At 33.5% G+C, this 24,043-nt stretch overlaps 2 protein-coding genes across 3 annotated transcripts in view; one reads left to right on the top strand and one right to left on the bottom strand.

Annotated features, from left to right (window-relative positions):
* Nucleotides 1-24,043, top strand: part of LOC142346160 (uncharacterized) — a 439,331-nt gene that overhangs the window by 19,648 nt on the left and 395,640 nt on the right. The gene's annotated exons all lie outside the window — the stretch shown is intronic.
* On the bottom strand, nt 5,045-13,225 carry LOC142345280 (uncharacterized). 2 transcript variants are annotated; one of them, XM_075397261.1, is made up of 2 exons: nt 12,251-13,225; nt 5,045-6,844 (listed from the first exon to the last, which is right to left on the bottom strand). In XM_075397261.1, the coding sequence occupies exon 2, from the start codon at nt 6,670-6,672 to the stop codon at nt 5,173-5,175; it is 1,500 nt and encodes a 499-aa protein (XP_075253376.1). In that variant the 5' UTR covers nt 6,673-6,844; nt 12,251-13,225; the 3' UTR covers nt 5,045-5,172. The 2 variants fall into 2 exon arrangements, with proteins under 2 accessions (XP_075253376.1, XP_075253377.1); XM_075397262.1 differs by having other exon boundaries at nt 5,045-6,738; nt 12,258-12,273.

The following is a 24,043-nucleotide window of genomic DNA, read 5'->3' as shown; positions in this document are numbered from 1 at the left end:
CAAATAGTTGCTCTCAAACAAAATTTGTAGCAATTTTTTTCTCGCTTACTCGATTTTTTGTCTAACCCATTTGAGATTCCTTCCTCAAGAACGGAACAAGCGGATTACAAGAAGAATCGCCAAAACCAGAGTCACCTAACCCATTTCTATTGCTCGTGCACGGGCTATGTCTTACAAATTATAGCTTAAAAATTATAATTGTACGCTAGATAATTTACAAATTGCTTTGAATGGATTTGTTTCCCCGGAAAATTGAATTTGAAAATTATTGAGGTTATTTATAGTAATCGGCTTTCTACCTCGAGCAAGTTCCGACTTCCATTTTTCAAAGATTTGCTTAGGTCTTTTTCAGTTTTTTGATGTCAATATCAAGTCAAATTGCTCTGTTGACTTTTTCACTTGTAAAAGGAGCCAAAAGGCAAGAAAAATAACTATTTTTTTTCAACACTGCTTTTAAATTGATGTCAGGAAGCGGTGTTTGAACAATTTTTTTTTGGTTTTAGGGCGAGTAACTTTGTTAATCTGCTGCAGCTTGGCTTGTTTTCAATGTTTCATAGTTCTAACAGTTTACCTCTTGATTTAGTTACGAGTCTTTATGATGAATTCCCGAATGGATTTGTGTGTGTGTGTGTGTGTGTAATAAAGAATTTCTTACACACTTAAATTTTTGTATGTGTGATTTAAACAACTTTTAGTGACGTGAAAATCTTTCTGACCTGAAGTAGGGTACAATTGACCCTCACCTTTTGTTTGACCACAAAGCAACCAGTTCTATTAATTGCTCTAAAACAAAGTTTGTAGCAATTACATTAATCCTGTGGTTCTTTTAAAGACGATCTTTGCTTGTCCGGTTTTTTTTCTGACCCATTTGAATTTTGTCCTCAAAACCGGAATAACAGCTAACGCTCGGGGGCATTAAGTTCTTTTAGAGCCTTACGCCTAACCAGTCTCTAAGAATGCAATTCCTTAAAGCTGTTTTGAGGAGACAATTTCCAGATGAGAAGGGCGGTTGCCAATCTTGAAAGTCTGACCCCCATCAACCCCATCCAATCACCTCCTAACACACCCCTTATCCACTCTCCTCCACCTGTAGGTTTGTCCAGTCCTCGCAATCCTATCCCCCACCAATCGCTTAACCCCCCACTCAACTCACCCAACCCCCCCCCCCCCCCCGATGCTTGCAGCTCTGAGCCGCAGATGGGTACTACCGACTCCAACCTCTCGTTGATCGTTTGAGATCAATTCGCCCAACGTTAGCTATTTTGAACAAAAACGTTATGTTTGTGTGTTTTGTGTATGTCTTGGGTAGCTACTTTTTTTCGTTGTCTTTGGCTTACTCTAATTTCGTTTTTACGATTTGTTTCTAAGTATACATCTGTTGCTGAATCTTTTTTATAACATCCGAACAGTAATCCTAGAATTAAAAAAGTCATTGCCTCAGAAAATCTTTGAAATCCTGTCAGGCTTGTATTCATTTCTTGCTAATTGTCAGAGTTTGATAAAGAAATTTCAAGTTTTTGATATTTTAGGGGACTTGAGCTTTGGTTAAATGAAATTTAATGTAAATAACCATTGAGACCCTCGCCAGCCTAAATCAAGTGAGTTATAACAGATTTCGAGGTGATTCTATTGTTTTTTATTCGTAAAATAGCAGATAAAAATTTTGATTTGACAAGCAGTTTACATTGTCTGTAGATTTTTTTGGGAAAAAAATTACCAGCATTTGGTTTCAAAACTAATATCACTGTTTTATGTAAATTGTCTCTTCACGATTGTGTCTTACTTTTCAACAAATTAAGCAGGCTTCAATTAATCAAAAGTTTAGTGCAATATTGAATGTGAGCATAGTTCTAAGTTATCTATTAAACGCTGACGGCATTAACTGTCCGTTATCGAACAGAAAAAACTAAAGCGGTTGAAATTTTAGTCTGATTAATAATACAAACCTGGTTTATGCATATTAGACATTTCGTCAACGCATGAAGACTGAAGCTTTCAACGTGGAATTAAATTTTGTGTTTTTAGTTTCTGCTTCCTTGTTTACGTTCAAACGTTCTAACGCAAATTTTAGCTGATTTTTTAGAGGAACTATCTTGATTGTTTTTTGGATGCTAGTGAATTTCTACGCTTACTCAAAACTCCGAAAATTTATCAACACTGAATTTTTCTTAACGAATTTGCTGTATTTCAAACTTATTAAGGTGCCCAAATCTTTCAGAGCGGAGAAAGAGTTAGCTCAAGAGGAAACTCACCTAATGTATTTTGATATGAAATTTGGTATTTTTTATGTTTTGCAAAATTTGAAACTCATTAGAAATTCCATTTTTCTGAGCCAACAGGTACAGCGATATCCAATTTAGTTGTTTATGTTATATGCATCCGTTTTGGTCTCTTTTTTTGTTTTTTTTTCACTGAGAAATATTCAAAGATGTCATTTAATTCTGCCTGCAGTAAATTGAATTTTTGGATTCCATAACAGAACTACTGAAGTTCTGTCAAAGTCGATATCAGGGTCTGTTGTTGCTTACAAAGACGCCAAACATTGTTTTGTGTGTTACAACAAAAACCCAGCGTAAGTTTTTTCAGTCCCTTATAAGTTGAATGATTCTTTTTCAGGCTTAAATCACATAATTTTCTGAATTTCAATGAATTTGGATACCATATTTCTTTTGAGTTCTTTGCATATCCTTTTAAAAATTATGCTGTTTCTTCTTAGATTCTGGTTTCAATAAACTCCATCCTTTCATTTAGTTGTTTTCCTTGTTTTTTTTGCATTTTTGAACAAAACATTGCAAAGCTTAGTGCGGTGTCTCTGGGGATGTTTTGTTGCTAAAGCGCCGAAACCAATTTGTTGTTATTTATTGAAAATATGTTATTGATTTCCAATGAAAATATGTTGTTCTCCTACCTGGATTCCAGAAGTACACGGTTTCATAGGAAACAATGTTTTATATTCGCTGGATTTGCATTTACGCATGGTAAATTAGGTGTGCTAATTTAACAACAGCCTTAAAAAAATGGTAGGAAAATATGGCTGGCTTTAAGCGGGTTAAAAAATTAAACAAAGGAAAAATTATCTATGAACTTCTGATTTTCTGATGTTTGTGGTATTTCGGATTTTAATTGACTTTCTTTCTGATAAAAATGACGTTAATTTTTGTTTATTTATTTTGAGTTATGAACTTCATGACAATTTGTATTAGCAAATTGATGATGAATTTTCATTTAATTGCCAGGACGAAATGTTCCAGAATCCAAGCTTCCTCTAGGAAAAAAACTGAGTTCTTAAGTCTTTTAATTATTGAAAAATTGACAATAGCGCCGCAAATTACCTTAATTACAATGGAAGCTTGGAACAATCATTATCTTAAACAGTTATTGTTTCTAACTAATGGCTTCACATGAGATCAAAACTGGAAAATTGTGATTAATCAAATTACGAAATTTACTTTTTGGGAGTACTATTTCTAAGCATTAAAATTGCAGAATTTTTATAATTCAAATGTGAAAAAACGTAGTGTGATTGGCGTTGAACTTATAGGAAGAATCGTAAGTTATGCAAGTTTGTAAAAACTGCTTTCCTCTGAAAATTTAACACTTAGTTGGCTTTAGTTTTGACACTTTTTTTGAATTAATGCACACTTTAATGCATAAAAAATTGGAACTTATCTTTTGCCACCTGTTAAGAGAACGTTTGTTTTCGATACCATGTAAAATGAAACTAATGGCCGTTTCTAGGTCAAAAGTAATTCGTATTACCCAGTTAGAGATGGTAATATCAAATACAGTTTTATTACAGTAACTCAGGTGTTAATTATCAATTATAAAAGGTCATATTCTATAGAAATGTGAGAGGAAAGAGTTCATTAAGTTGCCAAACCTACATTTTGAGCGAGCAAACTTGCTTGCAAATGTCCGTGCTCTCCACTCCCCAATGTTTTCTGATTAGGTTTTATCGGCTTTCGCAAACAGCTTTTTATGACAGTATGGGAAACTAGTTCAGAATTGCTCAGAATTGGAATTATTCACCGCTGATATCCGCAATTGCGGAATTTGATGACAAGCTAGAGACACCGACGGTGCTGTGTCTTTATCATCCAGCGACTTTTGTCACTAACATTTGCGCTAAAGTAACAGCAATCCGCGATTTGAATGTCACTAATTTGCGAAGTTTTTGGCGCTTTTTATCACTGTTACCGGCGTTGCTAATATAGGCAACTTTAATTTCATTTTTATCCGCGGCTTATAAATAGAAACTAACTTAATTGTTGCTTCAAATTTTGCTTCAGACAGAAAGAAGGGAAACTGTCGTCCCTAAAAAGTAGGGATAGATTCTAAATCCCAAAGCTTCATTTTATCTGTGAAAAACAGCACTGAGGGTTTTTATTGAAATAAAAAGCAGCTAGTTTCATTTATAAAGAAAACAGTACTGAGGTTTTCAATTAAAATAATAACGAAGCTAATTTTTTTTTATTGAGCAAAATAGTACTGAGTGATTTGTATTAAACTAATCTGAAGCTAATTATAATGAAGCCTACTTTTTGATGCTTCAATTAGTTTTTGCCGCCAATAAAATGATGGCAATTGAGTACAAATTCATTGTCAGATGATAAAAAAAAGATAAGTTTAGCGATGTAATAATTGCAGCTGAATTGTAAGACAAGGCTGATATGTAAGATTGGCAACGTAATGTTTCAGAAATCAGTTTCGATCAAATTTGTTGTATTATTGCTATACTTGTTGACAGTTTGAGATACCTGAGACATCAATTCATTCAACGAGCAGACTGTTACCAGAAAAATGTAAGTAGTCAAGCCGTTTTTTTAGCATGAGGAAGATCTAACTCAAGTCCTTTTTCAAGTGCATTTATATTGTCGAGTTTACGTGTTTTTCCTTAAAATGCGGTGAAAAGCTAGCGATAAATCACACTTTTTTCTTTAATTCATTATTGACTTTTTCTTGAAGAAATCCCAAAACCTATTCCTAATGACGTCATACTGATATCTTTTACCTCGACTCAAACTCAGATACGTTGCAGTAAAAATAAGCACCATTGATTTTAATTTTGTACAGCCATGTATTAAAACAAAAAATACACAAATCAAATTGATTAATAAAGCGACAAAGCGATATAACTGTATTTACAAGTTTAAATTTATTTAGAACTAGCCATCAGTCATAATCACATGTAATCTGTTTTGACCTTTGCATTAACGATTTTACAGAAACGGGACTGATATAGTAACTTGAATCTGACTTCTGTTCTTTTTGAGTTGGATTAAGAACGTGTAAGATATGGCGTTGACCAGCATTAACTGCTAGTTGCATCATATGGCGATTACTTTTCTTCTTTGGGGTCGTGACCTCAACGACAGCACCCCCCGGGGGCATAAAAACAGCCATAGTATGCCCCGCCCCGTGTACCCCAAAAAATACATCAGTCTGGCTCATGAGTCTAATTTGATCACTAACTGTCATTTGTTCTAAACACGCTTCAGTTATAATAAACTCCTTATAACTTCGCATAGCGTCGATAACTTCCCGTTCGTTTGCAACCTTCCGTTTTATTTCGCCCAGAGGGTTTCCGGGGTGGTTGACGTAATTACGCCTCCATACGACTGTTACTCGGAGTCTGGTGCAGTTTCTCGGCTGTAACCGAACGCCAACTTTCTGATATGCTTCATTTCGGAATTCACTAAAAGCTAAAGAGTCTGATTCTATTTTGTTCTTGAAAATACTCCATTGCCTGTCAGGTCTGAAAATAAAATTCTCCGCAAAAATTTTGTCATTATTTCTGTTCACAGTTTTGTGCTCTTTCAAGTCGGGCAAGTAAAGTACGTTTCCGAAGTAAATTTGCCATAATTGATCCATATTGGTTTTCGGATGAGCATCTAACCATAGAATTTGAACATAACTTTTATCCAAAGCTTTTATGATATGATAAAGGTCAAACACGTCCATAACCGTCCAATACGCGTTAGCATATTCTTCGCGTACAATTGCTATAAGCCACTGGAAAGCGTAGTTTTTAGTTTCGGCTAATTTCGCCAGAAATTCTTTGGAAGCAATCAAATTTGATGAGAAATATTTGGTTTGATGAATTGTTCTTTTTGCAGGCATGTGGTTCATACATAACATTGTCATAAAATCATGACGAAAGGCGTAAAACTCCCGACGATTTGTGTCTGTTCGTTCACACTCATTCGGGTCTATAATGACATTGTGCATAATTGCAACTCGGTAAAAATATTTGAACTCTTCAATACAGCGAGTGTAGGTTAACGCATCAGCTTTCAAACTCGAAATATTCACCCGATTTTCCTGAGATAATACTAAATTGTCGTAATTTTTAAAATCATCACGAGGTTTATTACCAACTATGATCGAATTGTCATTCTTGTATGAAGATATGTTAGCTTTTGATTTTGAAAACGAAGAACTTAATTGATCGTTTAATTCCGGAGTGGCAAAACTGTCTTGTAATGATTTCCAGAAAGACTGTTGGGTTCTATTTGGGTTAAAAGTTTTCAAAAGAGTTGAAGTTTCTGAATTGTGAGTGTTGTCAAAAGTATTGTAAAGGCATAAATTTAAGTAGAATAGAATATAGAACAGAATAAGTGTAAGAAAGATAGTTTTTGCCGCATTTCTTGATCTTCGAGACATTTTAAACATTGTTTAGAATCAATAAGTAGCGGAAATAACGAAAACTTGAATCGTAGGAATAATTAATCATTATAACTAGAACTTAGTGTTTTCCGTAAAATGCTCAATTGCATATTTTACAATTACTAGTTTTAAAAGAAGTAAATTTGGTGGGGCGAAATTTCAGCCCGAAGAAATTTATCTATTTAATGGGTATCAAAAATAATTGCGCCACGAAGGATTAAGTTTTTTTAAACGCTCATTTTATCCGCTTCCGAAAAACTATAAACGATAGCTACAAATCAAAACATTTTGAATTTCCTTATAATAGACCCGTTCAAAATTGCAAGACCCTGTCAAACTCCCGGCCATTATAATAAGTTCTTTAACAGATCAATTGAAAACAATTATTTAATTAGCAAACGGAACCAAGTTTTAACGATTCCATAAATCAAGAAAGAAATGCTGGTCAAACCAAAATAAGGCAAAACTATTTTTTTTCCTGTCCCGTTAAATAATATCCGTTTCAATTTGTTTTTAGTTTCCTGTACGCGTGAAAAAATCAGCGAATATTTGAACGTTTTCTGCTCAATAGCACGCTGTATAGCATTTAAGTTGTTTGGATATAAGGAAAGCTTTCTTTGTTGATGGAATTAATTGTTAATCACTATTTCCACTGCACCTGGTCTTTGCCAAAACTGTACTTCTTCAAGGAAAGACACTACTAAACGTGCTGTATGTGTTTGCATGCTTGTTTTTACTATACTTCACTGACTGAAATCGCTCATCAATATTCATTAATAATATGTTATATTAATATAAAATTGAGATTCTTTGCCAGCTTATAAATTTCTGCAGAAAGATATTTAAAAAAACGCGCCATAACCGACAAATTTATATTGGCTTTTCCTTTGAAGAACTTGAAGTAAGGAAAAATGGTTATGTAGTTCGAACAGTGCAGCTAATCACTTAAGACGCCCTATTATGGCTAGTTGACTTACAGATAGATCGACCTATCAGTATTCATTAAAGCTTTTAAAAGAATGATCTTCAATGAACCTGTCAATGTAATCAAAAACAGTACCACTGATTTTGGAAAAATTTGATTATAATTTATAGAGACAACTCTGATAATCACAGCTGAAAAACAGCATTTCATTTGGAGAGTTTGATAAAGCCGAATAGAAAAAATTCTCAATTAAATTAAATTAAATGGTGGTAGGCAAAAATCTGTAAGCGTTGCTTTAATTTAATTAATTTAGAAAAAATCAGCACCAGCAAAAAAGGCAAAACAATTTTAAAAAATTCTACCTATGATTTTTCTTATTTATATTATAGCTCTGGAAAACTGATAGCTGTTCGTTATACTTGTGATTTGAGTTTTTGTGTAATGAATTGGATAATGATTTTAGGAAGCAGATTTACAACCTCAACACATTCAGTTTCTCTGACTTTTAAATGGGCGACTTAGAGATAACTGGGAAACGATTGTTAGAATAACGTTGACTGTCAAACAATTATAAAAAATTCTATTTAGAGTATATTCTCTAAGTAGGTAAATTGTGGTCATAAAATAGAACTTGAAATGATAACTCAACAAAAGAGAGCATAATAAGGCTTTCAGACTTTCGCAGTGTGCACCAGATAGCTCAGTAGAGAGCACAGAATTGCAATAAAAAAGATTGCGCTGTCGCAGCCCAAAATGTTCAACTTTACTTTCACCATAAAAGTGTTGATTCAGCTAGTAGCTGCCCTTATTATATTTTTTTGATCAACCTACATTCCTCAAAAATATATCTGGTACTACAAAAACTCATTTTTAAAGACTCTTAACGCACTTCTCCGATGATTATACTTTAATTTCTCTTTAAATTTCCTTAATTTTTTCATTTTTTCATCCTGTAAATTGATTTTATCAAAATGATTTCCTCTGCCAAGTTTTGCGAGAATTTTTGAAGAGCCAGTTTCTCATAATAAATTTGTATTCCTTTCTTGTAATATATAAACCCATTTTTGCAGCTTTTTTCTGATTTTTTTTTGGTACAATTTACATTTGATCTAAAAGTGGAATTTGTTTTGATCAACAAAACTGGATTTGCTTTTTGCGCATGATTTTTTTTATCTATAATAGTCTAATCTTGCTGTTATTCATAAAACATATACCCTGTGTGCTGGTTCAAAAGTTAAAAGTTTTTGATTTTTGATCAGTTTAAAAAGCTTTTTGAGATATCAGGCTTTTGTTCTTGACTTCATATATTTGGCTGCCCTCTGGCTATCAAAACGGATATGCTCAAGATAAAGATTTAGGCTTTAAAAATTGTGAAAAGACTCATAGTCCTAATGGATTCTTGATTGATACCAAAGTGATTCAAAAACATTTAGCAATTGTATCTCCCTGGTCCCATTATAAACTTCTGTGTGTTTTCTGATTCAAGCAAGGTGTCTCATTAATAGGCATTCGCACATAATGTTTCGACCCAGTACAACCATATTTTTGATTTCATTGTCTACCGAAAGAGGAAGAGATAGAAAACATTTCGATTAATTTTCAAAAATATTTGATCAATCTATTTAAGAAATCGAAGTTGCTTCGAACTCAAATTAATGAGAACAATTAATGATTTATTAGGGGGCCGATAAAACCTGCGATTGATACAACTAAGAGACAATTCAAAAAAATCAAATTGAACAACATGTACGACCAAATTTCAATGTCTAACTAGAATTTTTTTTAAAAAAAACCTACTAAAAAAGTCGATATAGCATCAGATAAAACTTCATCTACGCAAATTAGCTTGTAATTCAGCAGAAAAGATATGGGCCTGACTTTATTCCAAATATAAAACAAGCAGACGGAAACTATTGGTCCGACGATAAAAAACACGTTTAAATTTTTTAAAAATAAGTATTCTTGAAGTCCATTGACTGCAAACTGAAATAGCTTCTTATATGCCTTCCTAGGATGCCATTGGGAATTGTTATTATTAAGAATGTCATACAATTACAAAAGTACAGGTACATAAAAAAACTCAATCAAATTTTGCTATAAAACTTTGTCGAAGCCGTGAAAATCGAAATTTGTTCACGAAAAACAATAAAAAAACCAATGGTGCCATCTTTGAACAACTTTATTGTGATATAAAACTTGTTCGTAATGTTTCTTCTATGTGCAAAACTGACATGACAGCCGAAAAGAATATCAAAACTGGAAATGAGTCCGAAAATAAAAGAAAAGTTATGAAAACCCGTAGTATCATAGCCAAGCAACCATTAGTTAAAGAAAATTGCAATTACGACTGCAATCTAATTCAACTAAAATTTGAACCGACTTCTATTTATGCCGAGACTCCGTTAAGGGTTCACAGAAATTATACAAAATGTGACAAAGCTCCAAAAACTGTTTTTTAAAATAAATTTAAAAAAAGCAACATTCAATCTAAAAAAGCCAAATAGATTCATATGTAGCTATATAGGAGGCAAACTAATAGCACCAGTATTTGGTGATGCTATGTCTAAAGTACACAAAACAACAAATTTTGTTGAAACTCAAAATTTTACTATCAATTATACGCTAAAAACGTACGCTTGTCGCTGAAAAGATATTCTAGGTGTTGACCTTCAGTTGCTTAAAAATTTTAATCACCAACAACATAGCTTTATTTTAAAATTATTTTCGTCTACTGACTAGAATGATTACTTAACATTAAGAAAACAAAGCAAAGTTTTATTTAATAAAAAGGAAGCCGTCCTATTGTAATTCGAAAAAAATTGGGATTGTAATGTTCAAATATTCAATTAAAACACGTGTTGTCATCATTGCTCTAACATTGGAACAAATATTTGGTACAAATGTGAGGGAAACAAAAAATTATTCAAGAGAAATTATCAATTTATTTTAGCAGAAACATTAGTTATCAACTGAATGCCATCGATAGTTTCACCAATAGCCATCTAATTAGTGAGACCAGTGTTTAGTCTGACTCTGTCATAGGACCACAAAAATGAGAGAAAATTAGAAAATTGGGCTACATTCAAGAATTCATTGAATAATTTACAAAAGTACATTGTTGTAGCCATGAAAACATGAACCTTAAACAGATTATGTTATCACTGTTATTGGGGCTTATTTGAACTTAAATAGGTCAACTCATTGATTGAGCATCTAAACGAAAACACCTTTTTCTGCGATTGAAATAAAATAAAGCAAAGTTTTTTTTTAAAAGAAGGCCAGAGTCACTGCAAAAATCAACAATGAGACCTGAACTGCCTTACTTTCACTGCGTGATTGTCATAGATTGTAATTGATGCTTTATATAAATTTTGGCAAAGGGAAATCTTATTATAAAAAATGTTTGTTGTCAATTCAAATTAGCGGAAGATTTGTTAGCGGAATAGCGCTAAATTGTTAGTTCCAAAACACTTTGTTAGGAGCCTGAGGTAAATTGGACCTCATCTGAAATAAAAATAGGTGGTATAAGATGTTTTATGTCTGTTCGAGATGTCAATTTGAACAAAGTGGGATAATGAAATACATCTGTATGGTTTTTTCATTTTTTCATAAAAAAAATTCATGAAGTCCATTATTTTCAAAAAATATTTCAGCTAAAAGAGTAGTTTCAATTAATTCAGACGCCCCATCTCTCTCTCTCTCTCTTATCAATTAACGTAACACCAATAAGGCTGTTCACATTTTACTCAAGTTTTTTGGAAAATTGATTAATTTTTTAAATCAAAATTACAAAAAATGTAAGCAAAGCAACTCAAGTGAATCTAGTGTTCGCAAAATTGTAAGCCTCCGTAACTTCTCGGAAAAAGCTTATTTCAAAGAACATTTTTCTGTGATATTCTGCGCTCGAAAAGCTTCCTTATGATATCACTCACCACTCTGTACAAGGAGTATATCGATTGATGAAACTTGACTAAACAAAAAACCAGTGGAGCATATATTTCCTCCCCCACTAAAGTGGGTCGGAACCACAAACTTTTTCAGAACCTGAAAATCAGCTTGTATGATACTAGCTTTCATTGTAAAGTTTGATACTGAACTGAATTGTTGGCGATAGTTAAATACAAAACTGTGAATTTTGGGCAAATATTTGAAACATTTGCTAAATTTGCTTTTTGCTGAAATTTAGTTCTTTGGAATCAATCGATGATCGTTAACTTTCAAATTAGCATTAGCAATTTTTGAATATAGTTGATGTAGAAAACTTGAACTCCTGGAACTGCCATTCCTGGAAAGCTGTTTCAGTACTTCAGAAAAGGGAAGAAAATTGACGTTTGTGAACTACTGAGAATTTTCCTTTTGCTATTTTTAATATCACGAATTATGATGAAAAATTGTTTGCACAAAGTTTAGAAACCTGAATCTCTAGCGTACCATTGAGCAATGTTTTTTGAAAGAAAAAAATGCGTTCAACAATGCGTTGAACGTTTTCGAAATTCATGTATGGTGTAAATAGTTTCATAAAATATAAATATATTTTAAAAGTTATTTTAGATCTTAAATGGCACAAAAATGTCACAGTACATGGAGAGTAAGGCATAGGCGTATCAAGGGGTGTGAATTGTTATTTTCACAAACTTCAAACGCTAAAATTTGGGTTACCTTTCACCTTATTATGAAGTGATCTATCTCAACGAGAAACAGAAACTTGAAAAGAACGGCAAAATAAAATTATGGAATTTGAAAGAATGAGAAGTAATATTTCTACCCAATTTCTCCTTGAAACGTGTGTTAGAGTGATAAATGAAATTAAAACTGTGTTTATTGGTATCGAAGAATAAATTATATTTGGTATGTAAGTTGTGGATAAATTAAACAAAGCAAAGCTCTAGAAGTGGAATTTCAATATGATAAAAGCATTCCATTAAAATATGTAAGAAATACCTTTAGGTAACTCTCTTCTCCTCGACCCAGATTAAAAATGTCGCGAGCCCTTCCAAACTCCACCCGTTTGTATGGAAATTCCATAACTAGTTCACAAAGTCAGATTTCATGGAACTAGCACTGCAGTGTTTGGTTATTGATAAATTATAATCTTAAATCATACCCACACATTGAAGGCATTAAAGCGAAAAGATTGAGACAAATCTGGAAAACCTATCAGTTTTAACTGCCCAGATTCAAGCGACCACTTTTATGGTCTGTGTGGTGAATTTACTGGCTGTATTGAACCTATTTCAGGGCGCAATTGGGGTAAAATTGGGGTAAAATGTGCTCATGTCTGGGCACAAAAGGTTTATCTAAAATTGGCACCTCAAGTTTCAATAAAGAGTTTTAATGCTAACACATGTGATCAAACTGGGTCTGATTGAGATTTACGGTTTGTTCATAATTTCGGGTTGCGCTGTTTAGATTAGGTAATACTGAATAAAAGAGCGTGAATGCCCTCTGGATGGAAAGTGGCCGTCTAGAACTGGTTAAATTCATGTCCAGAGTTAAAATAAATCAATAAAGTGGCTATTTATCACGAGAGGCTATTTTATTCGTGCACACACAGTTGGTTACGACGTGGAAATTTTATTGATCGCATTTTCATGCCTGGTTGTCAGATTTTGAAAAAGTAGAGTGTTCGCAAAAATTGAGCTGATCTTTTTATTACCGCATTCAAACTGCTTAGACATATAGACTAAAATTGAAATAACTGAAAAAGGTTTTCAATTTTACTATAGATAAAAAATTGTAGCGCAAAAAGTATTTGGACCCAGACAGGCAAACTTAGAATCAATATTTAGGCCTAATGTTCACAGCTTTGTAACAATCCGATAAGATAAATAAAAAATAGGCGACCAAAAAGAGCAGAAATGACGGAATTCCTGTTTGAGTCGGAATTGGTATAGCAATTCTGGTTCAAAAGTATAGTCGGTTAGTTTTTCTTTGACTAGCTTCCATTAATGAGCAAACATGCAAAATGGGGTTTAAAGTTCTGGTATATAGAATTTCCGACTTCCACACGACTTTAATAAAGTTGTTTTGAAGAAAAAAGGAGCTGATTCTGATGAAGTCGATTTGCATAATAGAAGTACAACCAACTTATGGTTTCAGCAATTACACAATTAGTGTTTTCATTGAAAAAAACAGCAGTTTTTTAAAGCAGTGATTTTACAGCAGAATATCAGTTCTTGCTAAAAAAAAACAACTTTTATTACTCTCACAGCCTTATAAGTTTATTGTTTCGTCATCATTTTAGTGGAGGGAGGAACTTTATACACAAATGGGTGTTCTTGTTCACGCAATTTTGACCGATAGATGTATTCATTGCGGAGAGTTGTGAGTGGTATCATTTAAAAGTTTGCCCAGCGCAGAATATATAATTGAAAATTTTTTGAATTTCTAAGGATTTATCGATGTTTATATTTTTGTGAGCAGTAGACCAATTTCCGATTTTTTTTAACAGGTTTTCTGTAATTTTTGTCTCACAAAACTCTCAATTTAGCTAAATTTTTTCTGAAAATTTGTCAACAAAAGTGTTTTTGCTTTTACGTTATAAGATAGACGAGGTTTTCTGAGTGGTTTGATCCGAGTTTTTAGCTACGAAAATTGCTAAGTTTTTCGAATTTCAGACTGTATTCTTTTTTAGCCTCAGAAGTGGAAACCTAATAACTGCTGAATCAATTTTTTATGATCTTCAAAATTTGGGCTAGATTGCTTTGGCTTCCTATAAGAGTCTTCTTGAAGTAAAACAATGCCCGATTTTAGCTAATTTAACTTGATATGTATCCAAAATGCATCATTTATTTTTGCCATTTTGAAAAACATCATTTGCAATATCATCAAATTTTTAAATATTTGGAGCCATTAGCTGTTTTTAATTAAGATGAAGCTATATCAGGGCTAATTTTGTTCTCCTCGTTCACTCTTACAATCAAAAGTTATCCGGATTGCATTGCGGGACTGTCAGTTTTCAAAATACTTTCAATTTTTGTTTTTATGTCAAATACTGAGTAGATTAGATACATTTCCTGATTCAAATAACGCAAACCCCATATTCAAAATTGAACTCCAGTGAACATAAAATAAATTAAGAAATCAGGATGAGGTCGTGGTTCTTATGGCTTTGACAGAGTTTGTTTTTTCGTAAATTTAAATTAATATTTTTGTTTTGCCTGCAATCGTCTTTTTTGCAGTCTCGTGACTTAGTCTCATAAATTGAGGAAACCAAAAAGTTTTTTTAATTGGTACAAAAAAACAAAACTATGTTTTCAATTTTTGTAATGGTTCATCTGAGTTTGTACTTTTTTTAAAAGATGTCATTGAATATTCCATTTTTTTAAAATTTGTCCAATGGTTGCAATTTTAGCTATTATGACTTTTGCCTTTGTATTACAAGTTTTTTTAATAAAACGTTTTTTTTTGCATGTTGGTCTTTTTTTGATATTCGATTTTCTTTTCATTCAATTGGCGAACTAGCCTTTTATTGACGGATACAATTGGCGTTTTTTGGCTGCGCAACGTAGTGTTATTTTCTCATATTTTTGTTGAATTGTTCTTGGTTTTGACGGCTGCAAAACCGTTTTATTGCAAAACTTAATATAGAATTTAAATATAAAACCTTTTTTATTGCTATTTTTGTAGTTGTTAAACGAAATCTAGGTGATGGAAGGTCTTCTTGCCTTCCAATGCACGTATACATGAACCAATTTTGTAATTTTCGTTTATATCTAACGGTATTACGGACTCTCAATTTAATTATTTTCAAAAATTAAAGGATTTTTGAACCTTCAACTTTACGTTCTCGATTTTGCCCTCTTATAATTCAGCCACATTATTGACAGGCAAACTTTTTGAGAACACATTATTGAGAACCATTTTTTTCTCTATTGACTATATGTTTTGATTGACCTTTTTAGGGTTTAGACAATGTCTTTTCATAAGAATATTTTTTTTTTAGTTTTCGAAAGTGTTCAACATTTGTGGTTCTCTTTGTCTTTTTTTCATAGAGTTTTTTTACCAAGAAGATCCATTGCTATTGAATTGAGACACAAACAAAAATTAATACTTTTTCTGTGTAAAAAATTTTGATGATTTTGTTGTCTCATAAGCTTAATGGACTCACTACTCTGGCTTCTTAAAATGTTTGTGGTATTTTGAATTCTGTCCATCTTGGTTGCCTTTTTAGGGTCTTATGACTGAGTCTCATTAAAAAAGAGAAGTTGGATTTTCAAACAGCGGCAAGTTGATCTGGTTTTGTTCCTTAATGAAAGCTTATGGTTTTCTTTAAATTTTGAATTTATATGTTTTAAAAAACTCAGTTAATTTAAAACAGTTTTTAACTCAGTTAAAAACTCAGTTTTTTCGGCTTAGTTTTGCCAATTTTTGGCTTAGCATCTGCATGGAAGGACAAGTCTTCTTTCTAGCGTATCGAAATATAATAATTCCAACTGTTTTCTAACTAAGGGTTTCTTGTTTCTTGACTTCGATACTAAGAATTTTCATTAAAGTAGCGATCTCTGGTTATGTGCCCATTGTGGAGGTTTTGTGTTGTTTCCTGAGCAAAATATCACACACTAATAGGGAGTTCCCTCTAGCGTTGATTGAAGAAGCCTTTCAACAAATTTAACTTTCTTATGGAAATGATTATGGTTTTAATGCTGCGACACCATTTTCTTCTAAATCTGTTTGATTGTTTTTTTTTCAAAATTTTGCCTACTTTTGTTGTTCTTCTTGTAGTCTTGTTTCATATTCTCGATAATTACAGGTCTTAGTTGCCTCATTATGAGGTACAGATAGACAAGTCTCATTTGTCCTCTCAATTAAATCTTAAGAACTATATCTGGATCTCTTCATTTATTTCAGTCGATACCTAATGGTTTTATACATTTAGAGTTTAATCATCTGTAGAAATGGAGTTTTGCTTTTGAACTTTGCCCATTCGGCTATTTCCCCTTCTTGTTTATGTCGCTTTCTTACTGAGTCTCATAAAAGATTGGTTCCACATCTTTTTTTAGTGCTGTACAGCTGAAGTTGTTTTGCTTAGGTTTTTATCTGATGCCATATTGTTTTTGTTATTTACTTTCAAATTTAGACATCCAATTTTGAGTTTAATTATTAATGATTGTGATTTGGCTTTTAAGCTGGTCTTGTTTTCTAGTCTCATTAATGGTAGGTATCAGTGGTCCCCTAATGCCGCATTACTTTATTCATCTAGTGTTCTATTGGTTTGTTGATGAATATGGGAATTTTTGGAAGCTTCCTATCTCTTCTTCACGGGGTGGACAATTAAGTAAAAATTGTGGATGAGCGGGTTCGAGACATTATGTGCGAATGCCCAGTTCTGAGCCTTGTTTTTTTTCGATATGACTTTAAGTCAATACTTAGTGAGATTTGAAACTTTGTATCGGCGGTATAAGCAGAAACAATAATTTCTGTCATTAGTTTCGCTTTTTTTGTGCGTATGACTTTTTACCTATTTCGCTAGTCTGAAAACTAAAACTGGTCCCCGAGCGAAGTTTGAAAGATTTTTGTCTCCTTTTTCTATATGAATAATAAATATTGAAAATCCTAAATGCTCTATATCCATGTTAGAATCTGATTTGTAAACATGTATACATAAAACTGACGGAACCGTTCTTACAGGTGTATAGGTAATATCTATAAACAAAATTATTTTCAATTATACGTTGTTTTTCTTGCCTTGGTTTTTAAAATACCCTGCAGAAGATCTTCACCTACAGTGTCCACTCTATGACTCAGATCATTGATGTTAATTTGTATCTGTCATTTGATCTTTTCGGTATTTTATCACAGATTTCACAACTTGTAGCCCTATTTTTACATTTCAGAGAAAACTATTTGATTTTTACGATGACTGTTGGCACTGTTACTTTTTCTATTTGAAAAGTATCTGTTGCAGCTTCATTTCCTTTAATAAAAATTTATTTTTTTTAAAAAAGAAAGAGAAGCAACTATATGAGAACTATTAGATAAACAGTTAGTTCACCTTTTCCGGTGGTTATTCTGAAATAAGTTTGAATAATTACACGTAGTATGGAACTTGAACGCTCGATTCGTATTTTTTTTTGGATCGGTTTATACAAAAACAATCTATCGGAATAAGTTGCGATTCTCTAAAGTCTTGAATCATTGAAAGTTTCTTTTTTTAGTTCGAGCTCCAGTATCTAAAATTGGATTTCCTTTTTTGAGACTGCTATTAAAGAAACAATTTTTGATTAAAAGCAACTCAGAAATTCAGAGTGAATGGATGAACACGGATAGTTCAAAGTCTGAAAGACAACAGATTGTGACAAAAATTTTTCTAATAGTTGACTAATCGGGAGAATTTGCGAGTTGAAGGTTTTAGTTCTATACGAAGACAAATAGAAACATGTTTCAGCGTGGTTAAAGGGAAGTTAATGTTCCATGGGTACTTTACGTTCCCTATTTTTTTCTAAACAGAAATCTAACAGAGGAATGTGGGTCAATAAATGAGGAAAAAAAATGATAACTTGGCCAAATTGGAAGGTAAATAGACAGCGGATATGAAAGGCATGCTCATAAATAAACAATTGAGGTTACCTGAATTTCCGCTTTAGTATTCGTAATTTTTTAAATCTCCATAGTCTCCCTCCCTGTCTAAACCTCTTATGTTACACCAACTATAAGTTTACATCTGGAAGGTCAAACAAATTGTTCTTTTCCTTAAATTATGTATTTTTTCCTCTCCTTTTGAGAGCTGAAAATGTCGTAAATTTAGTCGGAAAGAGTACCAATTTGGGGTATCATAAATAAAGATTGTGAGCAAATAATACAAGAACTGTTAATGATCGCTCTGTTTGTCCGAACCTCCATGAAATGGGGGTCTATAGTTTCATGTTGGATGGATTTTTTGGTAAACCAACTGATGACCGTTCGGCATCTTTGCGTGTGAAGAGATACAAAAGTACCAAACTAGCCATTTCTTTTTACGTACAACCAAGCTCAACAATTTGAAAGGCATCGCCAAAGAGTTTGATTTGAAATTAAAAGAGAAAAAGTTTGTTTACTTGTTCTTTCAGCGTTCATAAAATCAGCTGATAGTACTCGTTGCTCAGAGCCAAACCAAGTAACCGAGGATCTTTTCTGTTTTTGCCCCCCCACGTCCATTTGCACCCCCCACTTACGCATGTTATAGCATATTGTTTGGATTTTATACAATTACATACAATTACGCACAAACGGCATTTACAATTAAATTATGCAGCGAAGTTTTGAAATTAAGACGTATACGGTAATTGAACTTTGCTTATAATGTAAGCAGACAAAGAATAATGCGTCATTTTACTATTTTTGCGCTTATATTCCATAGGATTGGCTTTATGACACTAATTTTTTTGATAACCGGAAACAAAAATCCATCCAATCTTGTGCTGGTGCCGGCACGTTATTGTGCCTAAATTGAAGGATCTGTAAGGACAAAAAAGTACATATTTGGGGGGTGCAAACAGCCTGGTTATATAGGACTGGGGGGGCAAAAACAGAAAAGATCCGTAACCGAAGCGGCTTTCGCTGACAGCGCTTCTTTATTTTCGTATGCGAGGTGTTCTTGGCTAGCGTCGTAGATACATATTTAGTTGTAGTTTTTAAAGAACTGGTAAAATAACAAACGTCAGTTTTCGATTTATTAAGTACGTAGTCCTTAGTTATGATTAAGAAGGAAAAAAGCAAGACGTTATAAAAACAAAAAAAATCTGATTTGCGCCTGGAGGGGAATGAACCACTGTCCCTGCTTTGAATAAAATGAATAGTCCACTGCGCTATAAGTCAGTGCTTGGAAAGCAAAAATGAGTAATTGATTTTGCAGGTCTCTAAATCTTTGGTCGGGTATAGCATTGTGTATATTTCGGCAAGATTGACGATTAGCAGTGCGCACCTTCGCTTTTTAGGATAGTTTATAAGTAAAAATAACTGAATTAAAAGTATAATAATAAGAGAGAAACCAATGTGTGAATTGAGGAAATAAGAGTTTGAAAAAAAACCATAAAAAGTGATGTCTCGACCTAAACCGTAGAACCACTGAACCGAACCGCACAGACCACTAAATTATGTTGTTGTTTAAATAGTTGTAAGATGTGATAAAGAAATCAGTGGACTGAGTATGACAGGTAAAATGTTTTTGGGTAAGAAGTAGCCGGGTAAGAAAGTAGTGGATTAGATAAATTCCAAATGAATCCTCTAGCATCTTGCATAAAATAAAGCATTCTCCTATTTGACAATTGATTTGCAATTGTGATTAACTAGTGGTCTTTTTTTGACAAAATTTTTTCAAGCTCTCAATTTACAAAAAAAGGAAGAGAAAACAGTTGCTTGTCACCGATATGCGTGATAATTTGGACAAAAATAAAGGCAGAAGACGAACAAAGAAGGGGGTTAATTTCGCTAAGTTTTGAAATATCGCCTCTGCAGTCACTTTTCTCACGGTGTTTGTTTTAAACCAATGAGCTATATCATTTTTTTTTCGTAGCGAAGAATAGTAACTGGTAGCTAAACGTTCCACTGACTGGGTAGCTGCTTTCTATTAGCAGGATTTTAGTTGAGAGCTGTGCCTCGAATTGTTCTGTTACTTAACTGAGGGTTAAAGGGGAGGGAAGATGTCAATTAGCTGTTTTTTCCTCTCCTTTTGAGAGCTGAAAATGTCGTAAATTTAGTCCGAAAGAGTGCCAATTTGGGGTATCATGTTGAAAGATTGTGAGTAAATAAATCTTTGGTCGGTTGTGAGTTTAGAACCACCCGTCTTTGAAAAAGATTTGCAAGCGGCTTGCTTTGAAGTAAGATGAGGACAGGAATCACTGTCTGTTTGACTAAAATTACTTAGTTGAGAACTGTTTCATGACAAAGGATCAGAACGGCTCAAAAAATGTAGATTCTGAGCTATTGCTCTGATTCGTGCCATCGTCCTCTGCATTGTTTGTTTCGTTCAGAAAGCCTTAATTGTTAGTCGAACACTGCTTAAGGTTGAAGTAGAAAATAAATTATTTTTACTGATACACGATTTAATCTTGTTCTAAATGTAGAAGACTGAGAAAGAAGGAAGGAGACAAGCAGATATTGCTGGGACTTGAATCATTGCCTCCTGTAAAGTTTTCTCACTAAATATGTTATAAGCACTGAGTTCAGTCTAGCTCATTGGAGGGTAATATCTAGTTGTAAGACATTCTTCTGACACTGGAACCGCTTTAGTAGCAAGATTTTAATAGCAAGCTTTGTCTCGAGCCGGGAAGGTGTGTAGTTTGGCAGTGAGAAGAAAGCATCTGATCTTTGAGGGAAAAACTATGTATTTAGATTTGTTTTGAGACATTGGCTGCAAGAATATTTGAAGTTTTTTTAGACGTTTCAGGATGTGTGAAAGCAGTTGCATACTAATTTTTTTTTGGTTTAGCACCGCAAATTAAAAAGCGTGCAACGGGTCTTTGGATAATTTTTGTTTTTCAGGATGACTTTAAATATTGATTTCATTTTATTACCTTTTGCTGGTTTGAGGTAATCCTGGTCAGAATTTCTGTTGCAGCAGGTGTTTTAGCCTCTCAGCAGGAGTTTTTGTACATTACACAAGCGAGGTTCTCTCAAAAAGATCCTCAATGCTCTAATTAACGTTAACTGTATTTTCGTAATGACTCTATTAAATTGGTGAATCCAGCAAGTATTCGTATGCAGAAATAGAACTCAAACCCATTTTCGCTTACTTGACTTAGTCGACATTGTTGATAGAGCGGTAGGTTTGCTCTTCGGACTGATGTTTGCAATTTTAGTTTCCTTTTAAGAGGGTCTGGGGTACGCCACAATAGTTAAATAAATGTGCTCGTTCAATAAGTTTTCTTTCAGTGAAAATATTAAGACTAGAGTTTTCCCCTTGAGGGTATTTCAACAACACGTAATTTGTTTTTTTTTTTCAATTTAATCGTATTATTAGCTTTTTTTAACCATTTCAATAATTCATCCAGTCAGTCTTATAGTTAATCGTGTATTTTCCAACAAGAACGTGACATGTATTTCGAGGTAAAGCATCAGCAAATTGATAGATTTCGGCTTGTATGTTTGGAACATTGCTGACATAAATCGAGAATTGGTGGAATGTCACTGTCTTTGAGTACACAAGATAAAGTCAAAAAGGCGCTGAATTTTGCTTTGAACATAGACACTTCTTTGAGAGCGAAAAAGTTTACGCATTTTATCACAGTGTCCTAATATCCACACCGCATCAAAGGCTTCTTCAGCACACAAATAAACAAATCCTATAGTTTTGGACTACTGATACGCTTCTGTTATGTACTTAGTTATTTTGAGCAGATTATTAGTTGTGCAGCGCAGCGGTTTAGTCAATACGCAATTTACGTTTTGCCGAAAACATTACGGTTTTCACAGAGCGTTTGGACGATGTTTTTAGTAGCAGTTTCTCATAACTTTTACTGCAGCCTGGCAGTTATTGAAGCCGACTGGTCGGTAGTTTAGTTTGTTTGCATGTTTTCTACTTAAATGCGACAGATATAAAATTGATGTTAATGAAAGAGCGCGATAAATTGAATACAGTCCGTTGAAGGCCTCGACATTTTGAGTAGAGACATTACATTTCATTGCGTGAGGCAGGATTACGTCTTAGCGTTTTTGAAAATATTGTTGTGGCGTTTCACGTTCCTGGTAAGCTTATGTACTTAGAATAGATACTTAGAAGAGATATATTAAATGTGATTTAAAATTAAGAATAATATATTAAGATTTATCAAAATAAATAAACAGATCCATCGTAGATACTATCAACTTTGTTTTCAAAATAGCTCTAGAATATCGATAATTTTTGCCAAAAGTTTAGCGTTATGAGTTACGTGAAAGGTATATTTTTCAGAAAAACTCACAGAAGCAATAAGAAACAACGAAAAGCAAATCAATAGGTTTATCTGCCGGAAAGTTTTTTCTCGTCATATGTTTATGTTAATTAGAGGGCTCAAACGCTATTGCAAGCTTTTGAAGACGTGATATCAAAATACTCTCCAACCAAAAAGTTTACCACCAAGAAGATATGATATCGAAGATATCAATAAGAAAATAACGTACAAAATTTTCGAAGAATATCTTTATATCTTTAACGAGCGATGGAAACAAAGTGCAACCGTTGTAAACAGCGTGCAAACAGCGTCCAAACAAGTGCAAGCGTTGTAAACAGCGTGCAACGGGTCTTTGGATAATTTTTGTTTTTCAGGATGACTTTAAATATTGATTTCATTTTATTACCTTTTGCTGGTTTGAGGTAATCCTGGTCAGAATTTCTGTTGCAGCAGGTGTTTTAGCCTCTCAGCAGGAGTTTTTGTACATTACACAAGCGAGGTTCTCTCAAAAAGATCCTCAATGCTCTAATTAACGTTAACTGTATTTTCGTAATGACTCTATTAAATTGGTGAATCCAGCAAGTATTCGTATGCAGAAATAGAACTCAAACCCATTTTCGCTTACTTGACTTAGTCGACATTGTTGATAGAGCGGTAGGTTTGCTCTTCGGACTGATGTTTGCAATTTTAGTTTCCTTTTAAGAGGGTCTGGGGTACGCCACAATAGTTAAATAAATGTGCTCGTTCAATAAGTTTTCTTTCAGTGAAAATATTAAGACTAGAGTTTTCCCCTTGAGGGTATTTCAACAACACGTAATTTGTTTTTTTTTCAATTTAATCGTATTATTAGCTTTTTTTAACCATTTCAATAATTCATCCAGTCAGTTTTATAGTTAATCGTGTATTTTCCAACAAGAACGTGACATGTATTTCGAGGTAAAGCATCAGCAAATTGATAGATTTCGGCTTGTATGTTTGGAACATTGCTGACATAAATCGAGAATTGGTGGAATGTCACTGTCTTTGAGTACACAAGATAAAGTCAAAAAGGCGCTGAATTTTGCTTTGAACATAGACACTTCTTTGAGAGCGAAAAAGTTTACGCATTTTATCACAGTGTCCTAATATCCACACCGCATCAAAGGCTTCTTCAGCACACAAATAAACAAATCCTATAGTTTTGGACTACTGATACGCTTCTGTTATGTACTTAGTTATTTTGAGCAGATTATTAGTTGTGCAGCGCAGCGGTTTAGTCAATACGCAATTTACGTTTTGCCGAAAACATTACGGTTTTCACAGAGCGTTTGGACGATGTTTTTAGTAGCAGTTTCTCATAACTTTTACTGCAGCCTGGCAGTTATTGAAGCCGACTGGTCGGTAGTTTAGTTTGTTTGCATGTTTTCTACTTAAATGCGACAGATATAAAATTGATGTTAATGAAAGAGCGCGATAAATTGAATACAGTCCGTTGAAGGCCTCGACATTTTGAGTAGAGACATTACATTTCATTGCGTGAGGCAGGATTACGTCTTAGCGTTTTTGAAAATATTGTTGTGGCGTTTCACGTTCCTGGTAAGCTTATGTACTTAGAATAGATACT

Source organism: Convolutriloba macropyga, chromosome 9 (assembly GCF_964194025.1).
Source record: "Convolutriloba macropyga chromosome 9, txConMacr16.3, whole genome shotgun sequence".
NCBI lineage: Eukaryota > Metazoa > Xenacoelomorpha > Acoela > Convolutidae > Convolutriloba > Convolutriloba macropyga.
The sequence above is the reverse complement of the archived record's forward strand: the minus strand, read 5'-3'. Positions and strand labels throughout refer to the sequence as shown.